Source organism: Bos mutus, chromosome 21, assembly GCF_027580195.1.
Source record: "Bos mutus isolate GX-2022 chromosome 21, NWIPB_WYAK_1.1, whole genome shotgun sequence".
NCBI classification, from domain to species: domain Eukaryota; kingdom Metazoa; phylum Chordata; class Mammalia; order Artiodactyla; family Bovidae; genus Bos; species Bos mutus.
The window spans coordinates 27,753,074-27,767,104 of NC_091637.1; the positions used below are offsets into that span (position 1 = coordinate 27,753,074).

The 14,031-nt window shown below is 41.1% G+C and overlaps 1 protein-coding gene across 8 annotated transcripts in view; it reads right to left on the reverse strand.

Moving 5' to 3' along the window:
- TJP1 (tight junction protein 1) overlaps positions 1-14,031 on the reverse strand; it is a 259,219-nt gene that overhangs the window by 56,208 nt on the left and 188,980 nt on the right. For all 8 annotated transcript variants that reach the window (XM_070358471.1, XM_070358468.1, XM_070358467.1 and 5 more), the window contains 2 exons: positions 2,472-2,596; positions 1,431-1,533 (listed from right to left, as the gene is read on the reverse strand). In XM_070358471.1, the coding sequence (XP_070214572.1) occupies positions 1,431-1,533; positions 2,472-2,596 (228 nt within the window). The remainder of the gene's footprint in view (positions 1-1,430; positions 1,534-2,471; positions 2,597-14,031) is intronic.

Genomic DNA, 14,031 nt, shown 5'->3' on the forward strand with positions numbered 1-14,031 from the left:
TCATACCAAGGCAGGCCTCCTCACTGCTGCTCTCTCCACTCTGCTGGGTCCACTGTGGCTCAGCCAATCTGCTGCAAAGCAGAAGGTTCTCAAGGGACAGGGCAGGACAGTCTCTGCCTTCTGCTCCATACACAGGAGCCAAGGCCTCACAGAACCTCAATCAGGCATTTCAGAGTTTAGATGAAAAAGAAAAGGGTAGCCAAGTGGCTAAGGTGCTCCTCTATGTAGAAATATACATGTATATGTATATATTTTTTTTGGCCACATGCGTGCAGGCACCTAGTTCTCAGACCAGGGACTGAACCCATGCCCTGCAGTGAAAGCACAGAGTCCTAACCACTGAACAGCCAGGAAAGTCTCTATGTAGATGTAATTTTTTTAAAGTAGGATTTTAACATTAAATCCATTCTCTGTCACAACTGCCTAGTTTTAACTGTGATTTGAGGCCAGTTACTGAAAGCTGAGCGCTGAAGAATTGATGCTTTTGAACTGTGGTGTTGGCGAAGACTCCTGAGAGTTCCTTGGACTGCAATATCCAACCAGTCCATTCTAAAGGAGATCAACCCTGGGACTTCTTTGGAAGGAATGATGCTAAAGCTGAAACTCCAGTACTTTGGCCCACCTCATGCGAAGAGTTGACTCATTGGAAAAGACTCTGATGCTGAGAGGGATTGGGGGCAGGAGGAAAAGGGGACGACAGAGGATGAGATGGCTGGATGGCATCACCGACTCGATGGACGTGAGTTTAAGTGAACTCCGGGAGATGGTGATGGACAGGGAGGCCTGGCATGCTGCGGTTCAGGGGTTGCAAAGAGTCAGACACGACTGAGTGACTGGACTGACTGACTGAGAGATTACTGAACTTTATTTCTTACTAAAAACAAGAAAAACAGGGAAAAAAAAAACTTTAAATATGAAGTAAGAGCATAGCAAACATACGAAAAAACAACAAAAGTACCCTGAACAATTCTAACAAAACAACCCTTACCACTCTCTCTTTCCTCAAACTGTATCACAGTAACAAGGTAGCAACGCTATGTGTTTAAGGGATGACATAAACTTTACCTATTAAACAAATCCTGTAACAGAAAAATACGGCTATAGACTTTAAACGGATTATATGTCAAGATTTCACCTAATTTAAGTGTTTTTTTAAAAAAAGGAAATATTAAGCCATAAAGAAGTAATTATTTAACCAGGAATTCCTTCCTTCCTCTACAACCAAAAAAATCCTGGAATCTGAGCTTTGAGAAAATACACACCAGTAACAAAACGTACCACCAGTATCAGAAGAGGTGCTCTATGTGTAAATAACTTGAACTACTGTCCCAGATTTTATTTTCTTAAATGGGAAGAATGAAATCAAACACCAAAAACATATCAACAGTGCAGCTGGTACCTTTATAAAGTTAGAGGTAAAAAACACTTACAATTTTTGCATTTTTCCCACTTTTCCTTAGTTGCTGAACAGCAAACGCATGCTCAACATTATCCATGGAGACTCCATTAACCATTGCCACCCGGTCATTTTCCCTAAAGAAAAAAAAAGATCAAAACAACATGTTAGACAGAATCACACAGATAAGTTTATAAAGGAGTTTTCAAGATAGGATTTTAAAAAGATATTCCCATTATGGGCTAATTAATCTATCTTCAGATCAATAATTATAAACATGTACAACTATTTTCTTTCAGATCACCCACAAGAAATGTTTAGCAAGTAACTAACCACAGGTCATTTATTATTTACCTATTAATACAAAGGTTCCTGAAAGGATTGAACAGGTATACTGCTGTTGTTGGTCAGTGGCCAAGTCATTTGCAATTCTTTGCAATCCACTGGACTGTAGCACGCCAGGCTCCTCTGTTAATGGGATTTTCCAGGCAAGAATACTGGAGTGGGTTGCCATTCCCATCTCCAGGGGATCTTCCTGATTCACGGATCGAACCTGGGTCTCCTGCATTTGCAGGCAGAATCTTTACCACTTGATCCACCCTTGAAACCCTGATCAGGTACTATAGCACACAAAATGACTTCTGCTGGTACAGTTACATGCATTCAATGACACTAAGTCATAAGCCTGGAAAAAGTTATTCTATCTTTAAAGATAAAGCCTTTCTCCTTCCAGTTTTCTTTCAGTCCTCCTAATCATACTCATGTTTTTGCAAGTGCATTTTTTGCCTCTCTTCAATCTTGCTAATCTTCCTGCTTAACAAGAAATGGTAAGACTCTTAGTGAGCAGCTCCTGAAGGCTAGATTCTACTCCAAACTGAGTAACAAGTTTTATTTTCACTATCTTTATTTTTTACAGCGACCTACTTAAGGTAAGTGAAACTAGCTTTCCATTTATGACAGATAAGCATAAACACATATTAATTTAGAGGAATCACTAGCATGATGTGCTGGTGGTGGCAGAGGGCAGGAGAGTACCTGTGACCTGGTGCCCACGAGGAGAAAGAAGCACACTTACTGCAGCTGTCCTTCAGCAGGCCCCCCCTTCAGCACATCTGAAATCACGATGGAGGTTTCCCCGCTCTGGAAATGTGGATTATCTCTTCCACCAGATATTGCAATTCCAAATCCAAATCCAGGAGCCTGAAGTAACAATTAGAGTAAAATGTCATTATCAGGTCATCGTCTACAGTCAGTCCTACACAAAACACTCCTCACTTGTCCAGACACGCACGAGGATGAGAGATCCCGGTATGGGAACACAGCTCTAATGAATGTAATGCTGGGTGGAACAGAAAACTGAAAACTGCCAACCACGCCAATGTTAAGAACTACCACACACTTAAAAATTCTCAACACTGAAATTCTCAGTTCCTTTTGGCTTATCAGAAGGTTTCTTGAGGGAATTGGCAGTGCCCCAGTATGATCACCACAAACACTGGCAAACAATTCATAAATGACTCTTATCTGCAACAGAAAGGAGTATAGTGTTGGTATGTGCTACAAGATGGGGAACCTGGAAAACAATGCTATCTAAAGGAAGCCAACTAAAGACCACACACATATACAATTCCTCTTATACGAGATTAAAGACCAACACGTTTAAGACAAAGTAGACTGGTGATCTGCTGAGGGCCAGGGTGGTGGTGGTGGAAGGAGACCCAACCAGTCCATTCTAAAGGAGATCAACCCTGGGATTTCTTTGGAAGGAATGATGCTAAAGCTGAAACTCCAGTACTTTGGCCCACCTCATGCGAAGAGTTGACTCATTGGAAAAGACTCTGATGCTGGGAGGGATTGGGGGCAGGAGGAGTAGGGGATGACAGAGGATGAGATGGTTGGATGGCATCATTGATTCGATGGACGTGAGTTTGAGTGAACTCCGGGAGATGGTGATGGACAGGGAGGCCTGGCGTGCTGCGATTCATGGGGTCGCAAAGAGTCGGACACGACTGAGCAACTGAACTGAACCGAACTGAGGGTGGTGGAGACGGATGGAGAGATGGGGGAGGAATGGTTTATGAGTACATTATTTCTTTTTAGGGTAATGAAATGTTTAAAAAGTGGTGATGGTCCTACAGCTCTGTGACTAAACTAAAAAGTCACTAAATTATACATTTTAAAGGGTGAATTGTATAGTATATGAATTACATTGCAGTAAAGCTACCGCCCACCCTCCCCAAAATAAGGCTAATGTGAAAAACAAACAGAAAAACATCTGGGTGGCCAAAGTAAAGGCAACTGCCTGAATTTATGTTTCCAAAATAACACAAAGCAAATCACTAGGCAAAACCATACCTTTGGTATAATTCAGAAAAAGAGAATATCCAAATTTCAAAACAGCTAGACACAGGGCTCAAATTTCAAAAATAAATAAAATAGGAAATATTAGAAAGAAAACAACTATTAGTACGCAATGAGAAAACGTAAGAGACTACAGAACAAATTCAAATAAATGGGATAACTCAGATAATGGAAAATTTTGTAAGGAAATACAGATTATTGAAATTGACTCTATTAGAAATTACATTTAAACAACCCAATTTCTGGAGAAGAAACAGAGATAGTTATGAGGAAATCATCTCACAAAAAATACCAAGGCACAGATATTTCACAGGGGAATTCCACCAAAACATCGATGTCCAGAGAGCCTTGGAACTCCATGAGTTGTTCCAGAGCATTCTAACATTAAAGGGAGATTTCTGAACCCTTCTCAAGAAGCAATTATAACACTGACATCTAAATGTGATAATGACTCCCCATGATCAAAATAGAGCCCCCTCCAAATAGTACAGCCTAACACCATTTTTAAAGGCCTACATCATATAAATACACCATGACAAGGTGGTTTATTTCCAAAACTGGTGTTATTAGGAAAGCCATTATATAAGAGTTATATACTAGTAAAACTAGCGGGGGGGGGGGGGCGGCGGGTGGAAATTCAGAGATTAAATTCATAGACCCTGAAAAGGCCTTTGACAAAATCCAACATTCACGACCAAGGGGTGGGGTCGGGGGTGGGGGGTGGCGAATTAAGAAGACGCTTTCCATCTATTTTAATATTTTTTTCCACACATTATTTGAAAAGGAAAGGAGTTACTTTAGGAAGTCTCTAAGGTAATGATGGATATTCACATTTCATTTTATATCGGTAAGTGACAGTTTCTTAGGAGGAGGCTGTAGTGTGCAACCTTAAACTGACACAGAGGACCTTCTGTATTTGTTGTTACACGAACACCCGTCCACTGGCCCATTCTGGACTTTGAATGGATACTTTATCCATCGTGATTTTATAATAGCATGAAACTGAAAGTCGTTTTGTCATGTCTGACTCTTTGCAAACCCATAGACTATACATACAGTCCATGGAATTCTCCAGGCCAGAATACTGGAGTGGGTAGCCTTTCCCTTCTCCAGGGGATCTTCCCAACCCAGGGATCGAACCCAGGTCTCCGGCATTGCAGGTGGATTCTTTACCAGCTGAGCCACAAGGGAAGACCAAGAATACTAGAGTGGGTAGCCTATCCCTTTTCCATCTTCCCAACCCAGGAATTGAACCAGGGTCTCCTGAATTGCAGGTAGATTCTTTACCAACTGAGCTATCAGGGAAGCCTTATAAGAGATGTCTTTAGTCATCTGGAAAATACTTCAAAAGATGACACATTCCATCATTATATAACACTTTTTAAAGTTATGCTTTAATGAATATCACCACCAATGCAATCACAGTCTTAAAGTACTGCAAAGTATTGAGCTCATCTCATGGTGGCAGATAATCCAAATTTTTGTGAAAAAATTCAATTTTCCTTGCCTGGAAACAAATATTATCAGCTGTCTTCCTTAAAGGAACAAGTAGTTACTGGAGAGAAATACCTGTCAAACATTCCAGTCTGGATAATCATTCCTTCAAATAAAAACAGTGTCACATACACCAATACGCAGCTGGTTGAGCTTGCAATTCAATCAGCACATAAGTACTTCACTATAAAGCAGAAATGCCTTATGCATATTTCCCATTTCAATATATGGTAGCATGCTAGTATCTTTTAATTTTTGTATTTTTTAATACTTTTATTTACTTTCTGACTATGCTGCGTGCGTTTTCATTGCTGTGCCCGGGCTTTGCCTAATTGTAGCAAGGGAGGATTATCTCTAATTGTGTTGCATGGGCTTCTCTTGTTGCAGAGTAGGGGCTCTTGGCCACATGGGCTTCCGTAGTTGCAGCTCCTCTGGCAGATGATTTTTTAAATGTCTTTTCACAAGCTGACATAGTAAAACTAGTAACTTTTACTACTTTCAGTTACTCTGCAGCAGAACTGGAAGCGCTCTTAGGGAGCCCAGGGCTCCCTGAGGGTCTAGTGCCACACTCCTTGATCTGTCAGGGCTGAGGCCAGATTCACCTCATACCTCTGCTGCTGAAACTTCACTACAAGTATCAACACAGTGAAAAAGACAAGTGATCTTTTTGTGTTGTTATGTAAATAGTTTGTACTAAGTACAAAAAGACTTCAGAGACCTTCGGGGTCCTCAGCCCATACTTCTGAAACACTGACATTAAAAACCACTGAAAAATGTGGGGGGAAAAAAGAGCCAATGAAACACACAATTCAAAGATATGAACTGTTAAAACTCATAATTAGAGAAATACAAATTAAAATCACATAGAGAATGGTAAAAAATTAAAGTCTAACAGCACATTTTGTTGAGGAGGCTACAGCAAAAGAGGCCCCACTGCTAATGGTCACGCAAAGTGCTGCAGCTCTGTGGGGAGGAACCTGGCAATCCTAACGAAATCACAAACTGTTTACTCACACAACAGTAAGAAAACACACATGTGCACAGTCATTCACTGCAGACTGTTAGCTGCAAATACTGGAAAAAACTAATGCCCAAGGGTTATCTCCAGGGCAGGGCTGGGAGGGGTGTGTTCAGTTCAGTTCAATTTGCAACCCCATGGACTGCAGCACGCCAGGCCCCCCTGTCCATCACCAACTCCCGGAGTTTACTCAAACTCATGTCCATTAAGTTGGTGGTGTCATCCAACCATCTCAATCCTGTCGTCCCCTTCTCCTCCCTCCTTCAATCTTTCCTAGCATCAGGATCTTTTCCAATGAGTCACTTCTTCACATCAGGTGGCCAAAGTATTGGAGTTTCAGCTTCAGCATCAATCCTTCTAATGAATATTCAGGACTGATTTCCTTAACGATGGACTGGCTGGATCTCCTTACCATCCAAGGGACTCTCAAGAGTTTTCTCCAAAACCACAGGTCAAAAGCATCAATTCTTCTGCACTCAGCTTTCTTTATAGTCCAACTCTCAGATCCATATATGACTACTGAAAGAACCATAGCTTTGACTAGATGGACCTTTGTTTGCAAAGTAATGTCTCTGCTTTTTAATATGCTGTCTAGGTTGCTCATAGGAGTCTTTTAATTTCATGGTTGCATTAACTATCTGCAGTGATTTTGGAGCCCAGGAAATAAAGTCTGTAACTGCTTCCATTGTTTCTCCATCTATGTGTCATGAAGTGACAGGACCGGATGCCATGATCTTCGTTTTTTGTTTAAGACAGCTTTTTCACTCTCCGCTTTCACTTTCATCAAGAGGCTCTTTAGTTCTTTTTTGGTTTCTGCCAGAAGGATGGTATCATCTGTGTCAGTTCAGTTCAGTTGCTCAGTCGTGTCCGACTCTTTGCGACCCCATGAACCGCAGCACAACAAGTCTCCCTGTCCATCATCAACTCCCAGAGTCCACCCAAACCCATGTCCACTGAGTCAGTGACACCATCCAACCATCTCACCCTCTTCTCCTTCTCCTGCTTTCAATCTTTCCCAGCATCAGGGTCTTTTCCAATGAGTCAGCACTTTGCATCAGGTGGCCAAAGTATTGGAGTTTCAGCTTCAACATCAGTCCTTCCAATGAGCACCCAGGACTGATCTCCTTTAGGATGGACTGGTTGGATCTCCTCGCAGTCCAAGGGACTGTCAAGAGTCTTCTCCAACACCACAGTTCAAACGCATCAATTCTGCACTCAGCTTTCTTTAGTCCAACTCTCACATCCATACATGACCACTGGAAAAACCACAGCCTTGACTAGATGGACCTTTGTGGCAAGTAATGTCTCTGCATTTTAATATGCTGTCTAGGTTGGTCATAACTTTCCTTCCAAGGAGTAAGTAAGCGTCTTTTAATTTCATGGTTATAATCACCATCTGCAGTGATTTTGGAGCCCAGAAAAATACAGTCAACCACTGTTTCCCCATCTATTCGCCATGAAGTGATGGCAGCGGATGCCATGATCTTAGTTTTCTGAATGTTGAGCTTTAAGCCAGCTTTTTTTACTATCCTCTTTCACTGTCATCAAGAGGCTCTTTAGTTCTTCCTCACTTTATGCTGTAAGGGTGGTGTCATCTGCATATCTGAGGTTATTGATATTTCTCCTGGCAATCTTGAGGGATGTGTTATTCTTTGGCTTTTTTTCTTCCTTGGGAAGAAGCTAGGAGTAATCTTTTATTCTGTGTGCTTTAATGCTTACATTTATATCTTGCTTGATAGTTCTTCTTTTTCAAAAATTTAAAATGTAACACAAAAATATTAAAGAAATACCCCAAATGAAAATGTCAGGAACTCTCAAGGAGAGGAGAGATGAGTAGCTATTTCTGAAGATTTGCTTGTGAACAGTGAGTGCAGTTCTGGCTGCAGGAGACAGGGCCTCAGAGCCAGCAGACCTCACACTGTGGGGCGTCATCCTGCTGTGTCAGCACTCCCTAGGCTACCTTCATGACTACCCAGGAGGTCTTTGATGCTGAGCCCTGGCTGCAGATGAGACTCACTTGGGATCAGTGTCAAAAGTGCTTGACGATTTCCAGCCCCTCAACAGATATCAATTAAACAATACTCGATGAGGGCGATGGCAGGTATTCTTTTAAAAATCTCACATCATGCAAAATGCCAAGCTGGATAATTCCCAAGCTGGAATCAAGATTGCGGGGAGAAATATCAACAACTTCAGATATGAAGATAAAACCACTCTAATGACAGAAAGTGAAGAGGAAATAAAAAGCCTCTTGATGAAGGTGAGAGAGTGAAAAAGCTGGCTTAAAACTCAACATTCAAAAAACTAAGATCATGGCACCTGGTCCCAACACTTCACAGCAGACAAGGGAAAAGTGGAAACAGTGACAGATTTTATTTTCTTGAACTCCAAAATCATTACAGTCGGTGACTGCAGCCACAAAATTAAAAGACACCTGCTCTTTGGAAGGCAAGTCATGACAAACCTAGACATATTAAAAAGCAGAGATGTCACGTTCCTGACAAAATTCCACATAGTCAAAGCCATATTTTTCCAGTAGTCATGTATGGATATGAGAGCTGGCACATAAAGAAGCTGAGCGCAAAGAATTGATGCTTTCAAACTGTGGTGCTGGAGAAGACTCTGAGAGTCCCTTGGGCTGCAAGGAGATCAAACCAGTCAATCCTAAAGGAAATCAACCCTGAACATTCACTGGCAGGACTGATGCTGACGCTCCAATCCTTTGGCCACCTAATTCGAAGAACCAACTCACTGGAAAAGACCTTGATGCTGGGAAAGAATGAGGGCAGGAGGAGGAGGAGGGGATGAGAGAGGATGAGATGGCTAGATGCCATCATTGACTGAATGGATATGAGTCTGAGCAAACTGGGAGATACTGAAGGACAGGGAAGCCTGGCGTGCTAACAGCAACAAAGCGATTCTAATGGGCAGTCAGGGCTAAAAATGTCAGTCTTCAACACTGTGAACATCAGACGTGAGAGACAGTCACAACTCCACAAGGCTCAGCGACCCCCCTACACTCCCTTCTCCCAGGGAAGGCCCCCTCTGAAACCTGTGCAGACTGACACTGTCACCACGGTTTCATCTGGCCTCTCCTCCATTGCACCACAATCTACTCTCCATTGGGCTGCAAGGATTATTATTCTAGAGCAAATCTGACTCTGCTGTTTCACTACCCTCCACATTTGCAGTATCCTGAAAGGCATGGCCAACACACTTCCCAGCACCGGTCCTGGCTCTGACACTCGTCACCACTGCTCCCACTTCAGTAGTCCACGCACATCAACCTCTGAGCTTTCACATTCTTCTCTGCTTGGGATTCCTATGGCTCCTCACCCTTTGACATTCAGGTTCACTGCTGTCTCCTTCCTAAAACCATCCCAGCCCTCCACGGGCAGCAGTCCTGTCTTGAAGGCTCCCTGAGCACCCACACCCAGTCCGACCCCACACAAGCACAGTAAGTAGCCTGGATGTCAGAGCTCCACTTGGGAGGGAGCTACACATGCTTCTACAGTCCCAGCTAAGCCCAACCCTGCACCAGCCTAACACAAAGTGGCTGAACAACGTTAGTGCACTAGGGCACTATAAGTATCTGACTGACTATTCCATTTAACTCCATTTCCCTTTAGAGTTGTCTTTTTTACAACTAGCACGAATTTGAGCACTAAATACTCATTAGCAGCCATAGTAGTTTCAAGGATTTAGAATTTTCTGCATCTCCAAATAAAAACCCACAGACATTCACAACAAAACCAGGTAACCAATACACCCCATTGACAACGCAGGTGGAGAGGATCAACACCTGTTTGATGTGCATGCTCCCAACTCGAGAGCCACAGGCAGCTGATGTCCCCCAAACTGGAGGAACCCCCAAATAACTGACGTAATAGCAGGTGAAATCAGTCATCAATGAGAGCAAGAGCCTGCAGAGGGCCTGAATGGTGGGAGCGGTGTCACCCCAGGACTTTGCAATACGGACCCTCCAGGCCCTGTGAAGACTGCGGGTTCAGACTCCAGGGGACAGGAGAGCAGAACATACAAGGTGCGGAGGGCACAGACCTAGAAAGCGTCCAAAAACAGTAGCTATGTTTCTTGAGCACGAGCATACACATACAAGAAGACTAAGCCAATTTCTAAAAGCTCAAGAAGGCTAATTTCCCATAAAAATGAACACAAAAGGGATTATGATAAAACCCCCAACAAAACTGCTACAGAAGATGGTGAGCAGCAGAATATCCCTAAGGAAAATGGAAGCATGGCAAAAAGAGTGCTCAAAAGAAAAATAAAGGATCAAAACTGCGACTTTTATGAAGCAAGTGAAAAGACATAAAGAAAACTTACAGGACACAACAGTACAAACAAGAATTTTCAAAAACTAAAAAATGAGGCCGACAGAATTCATACTAATTAGAAAATTTTAAAAGCAATTTTATATAGGGACACAAATAAATATACTACCATGAAAGAAAGTAAAACAGAAATCATTTTTAAAACAGAAATGATTCAGGGATTTTTTTAAAAAAGGATTTGAGAGGAAATGACAAATAATGAAGACAGGCAAAAGAGATACAACATATAAATAAAAGGAGTTCCTAAAGAACAAAACCAAAATAAAAGAAAAAATAAAACAGTAAAACTAGAATTAAATAATATTTCCTTTCCTATATACATTATATAGATAGATAAAAAACTGTACATACTCAAAGGACATAAATCCCTGTAGATATCTGAGAATACCAATTCAGAGGAAACACCAAAATATATTCAAGTAAACTGACTAGATTTTAAGGAAGAAGACTCATTTGTATCTAGGAAAAATTTTAAAAGAAATAAAAATCAGATTATCATCACATTAGGGTAGTGACCCATTATGTCAAAAATACTCAAGGGAAACAGTGATTTACGGGGTTTTATGTCCCGTAAAGCTAATCTTCAAGTATAAAAGGACAGAGATAAGCTACTAAACATGTAAAAAAACCCTTAGGGAATATCAGTTTTCATGATCCCTTCCTAATAGAAAATAACTTTCTGACAATCAAAATGACAAGCATCACATGAAAAGGACTGGTGATAAAGATATACCTACTTACAATACTAAGATTAAATGAGGATTAAAGGATGAAAGGGTTAAATTTTATAATAACTATATGATCAAGATAGTTGTAAAATCATTTCTTTAAATGGGGGAGAGGAACAGTGTGAGCATTTGCTAAAAAAAAACTTTTAATATTGTTTCCAGTAATCAAAATTGACAGTAGTATAATTATTACTATCCCAAGGCAATTGTATACTCTGTATTGGATTTACAAAAACACTAGCATGGTGCTTTTCAGAGGGATTTTCCAAAGAAATGGAAAATAATCCACTTTTCTCACATATGTTGACCATAAAAAAATTTAGATGCATCAAAATATAGTTGATTTTCATATCTTTACATGAGAAAATGTCCAAGATAATGATTTTTTTATTATGGTGGTGGGAGAATTGGTTTAAAACAGTATATATAATATGATCTCATTTATTTGTATGCACACACACATACATGGCTATAGTTTTTGGATGAATTAAAAGCATCAGAAGAATTTTATTTCCATCATATTTCATTCTTTCAAGACCACAGGCAGCCACAAGCAACACTAACCTGTACTTTTACCTTTGCCTGGTAGTGAAACTAATCTGATGGTAAACAAGAGACCTACAATCTGTTCAGTTACTTTCCCATTTCACTGAACACTAGATATGCCCATTCCTTTACGTTATAATTGCTTCTGCAGAGAGTAGTTACAACAGGGGCCATATGGCCAACAAAGCTGAAACTATTTACTGTCTGACCTTCTGTATCAAGAGGAATGGTTTGCTCACTCATCTGCTGAAATTCTTCTTATTTTTTAGTTGAAGGATAATTGCTTTACAGAATTTTGTTGTTTTCTGTTAAACTTCAACTTGAATCAGCTATAGGTGTACATATGACCCTTCCCTCTTGAACCTCCCTCCCATCTCCCTCCCCATCCCAGCCCTCTAGGTTGATACTGGAACACCTGTTTCAGTTCCCTGAGACCAGGCAAATTCCCACTGGCTATCTATTTTACATATGGTAATGTAAGTTTCCAAGTTACTCTCTCCATACATCTCACCCTTTCCTCCCCTCTAAGTATTTCCTGATCCCTTAAAAGACTTCTTAAAAGGGGGGAAAGAGTCCTGAAAGTTGCTGGCTGCTGAAATAGAACTGCACAATATGAACACACCCTCCTCCAAAGACTCTTCTGTCTCCTTCAAAAAATGCTCAACTCTTTGAAGATTCTTCTTGCCTTTTTTCCCTCCTGTCTTTATGCCAAATTTCTACAACTACATTTCTACATTTATTCTAAAACTTAATTCTAACTTTTCTCACCTTACACACACAGTTTACTTCTACAGTTTCTGTCGTTTGCCTCCTCTTTCCTTCTTCCAATCTACCCTCAACATTCTATGAAAACTGTTTCAGTTATATGTTTCCACAGTGAACACGGGGTCAAAAAATTTTTGGACTAAATGGATCCTTGGCAATCATTTGCTCAAGTTCCTTTTCACCAATGAATTCAGAAAGCCTGGAGTCCTATAGTCACTTCACTAACTGATAAGTAGACCACAGGTAGGAAGAGTCTCTTGACGAAAATGAAAGCGGATAGAGAAAAGGCTGGCTTAAAACTTAAAATTCAGAAAACTAAGATCATGGCATCCAGTCCCATCATTTCATAGCAAATAGATGGGGAAACAATGGAAACAGTGACAGACTTTATTTTGTTGGGTTCCAGAATCATTGCAGATGGTGACTGCAGCCATGAAATTAAAAGACACTTGCTTCTTGGAAGAAAAGCTATGAGCAACCTAGCTCAGTTCAGGCACTCGGTTGTGTCCGACTCCCTGCGACCCCGTGATCTGCAGCACGCCAAGCCTCCCTGTCCATTACCAACTCCCGGAGTTTACCCAAACTCATGTCCATTGAGTCAGTAATGCCATGTAACCATCGCATCCTCTGTTGTCCCCTTCTCCTCCTGCCTTCAATCTTTCCCAACATCAGGGTCTTTTCCAATGAGTCAGCTCTTCACATCAAGTGGCCAAAGTATTGGAGTTTCAGCTTCAACATCAGTCCTTCCAATGAACACCCAGGACTGATCTCCTTTAGGATGGACTGGTTGGATCTCCTTGCAGTCCAAGGGACTCTCAAGAGTCTTCTCCTACACCACAGTTCAAAACCATCAATTCTTCTGAGTTCAGCTTTCTTTATAGTCCAACTTTCACATCCATACATGACCACTGGAAAAACCACAGCCTTGACTAGACCGACCTTTGTTGACAAAGTAATGTCTCTGCTTTTTAATACGCTGTCTGGGTTGGTCATAACTTTCCTTCCAAGGAGTGAGCGTCTTTTAATTTCACAACTGTAATCACCATCTGCAGTGATTTTGGAGCCCAAAACATAAAGTCAGCCACTGTTTCCCCATCTGTTTGCCATGAAGTGATGGGACCAGATGTCATGATCTTAGTTTTCTGAATGTTGAGCTTTAAGCCAACTTTTTCATTCTCCTCTTTCACTTTCATCAAGAGGCTCGTTAGTTCTTCTTCACGTTCTGCCATAAGGGTGGTGTCATCCACATATCTGAGGTTACTGATATTTCTCCTGGCAATTTTGATTCCAAAAATTCCCATTTTGTGCTTCATCCAGCCCAGGGTTTCTCATGATGTACTCTGCATATAAGTTAAATAAGCAGCGTGACAATAT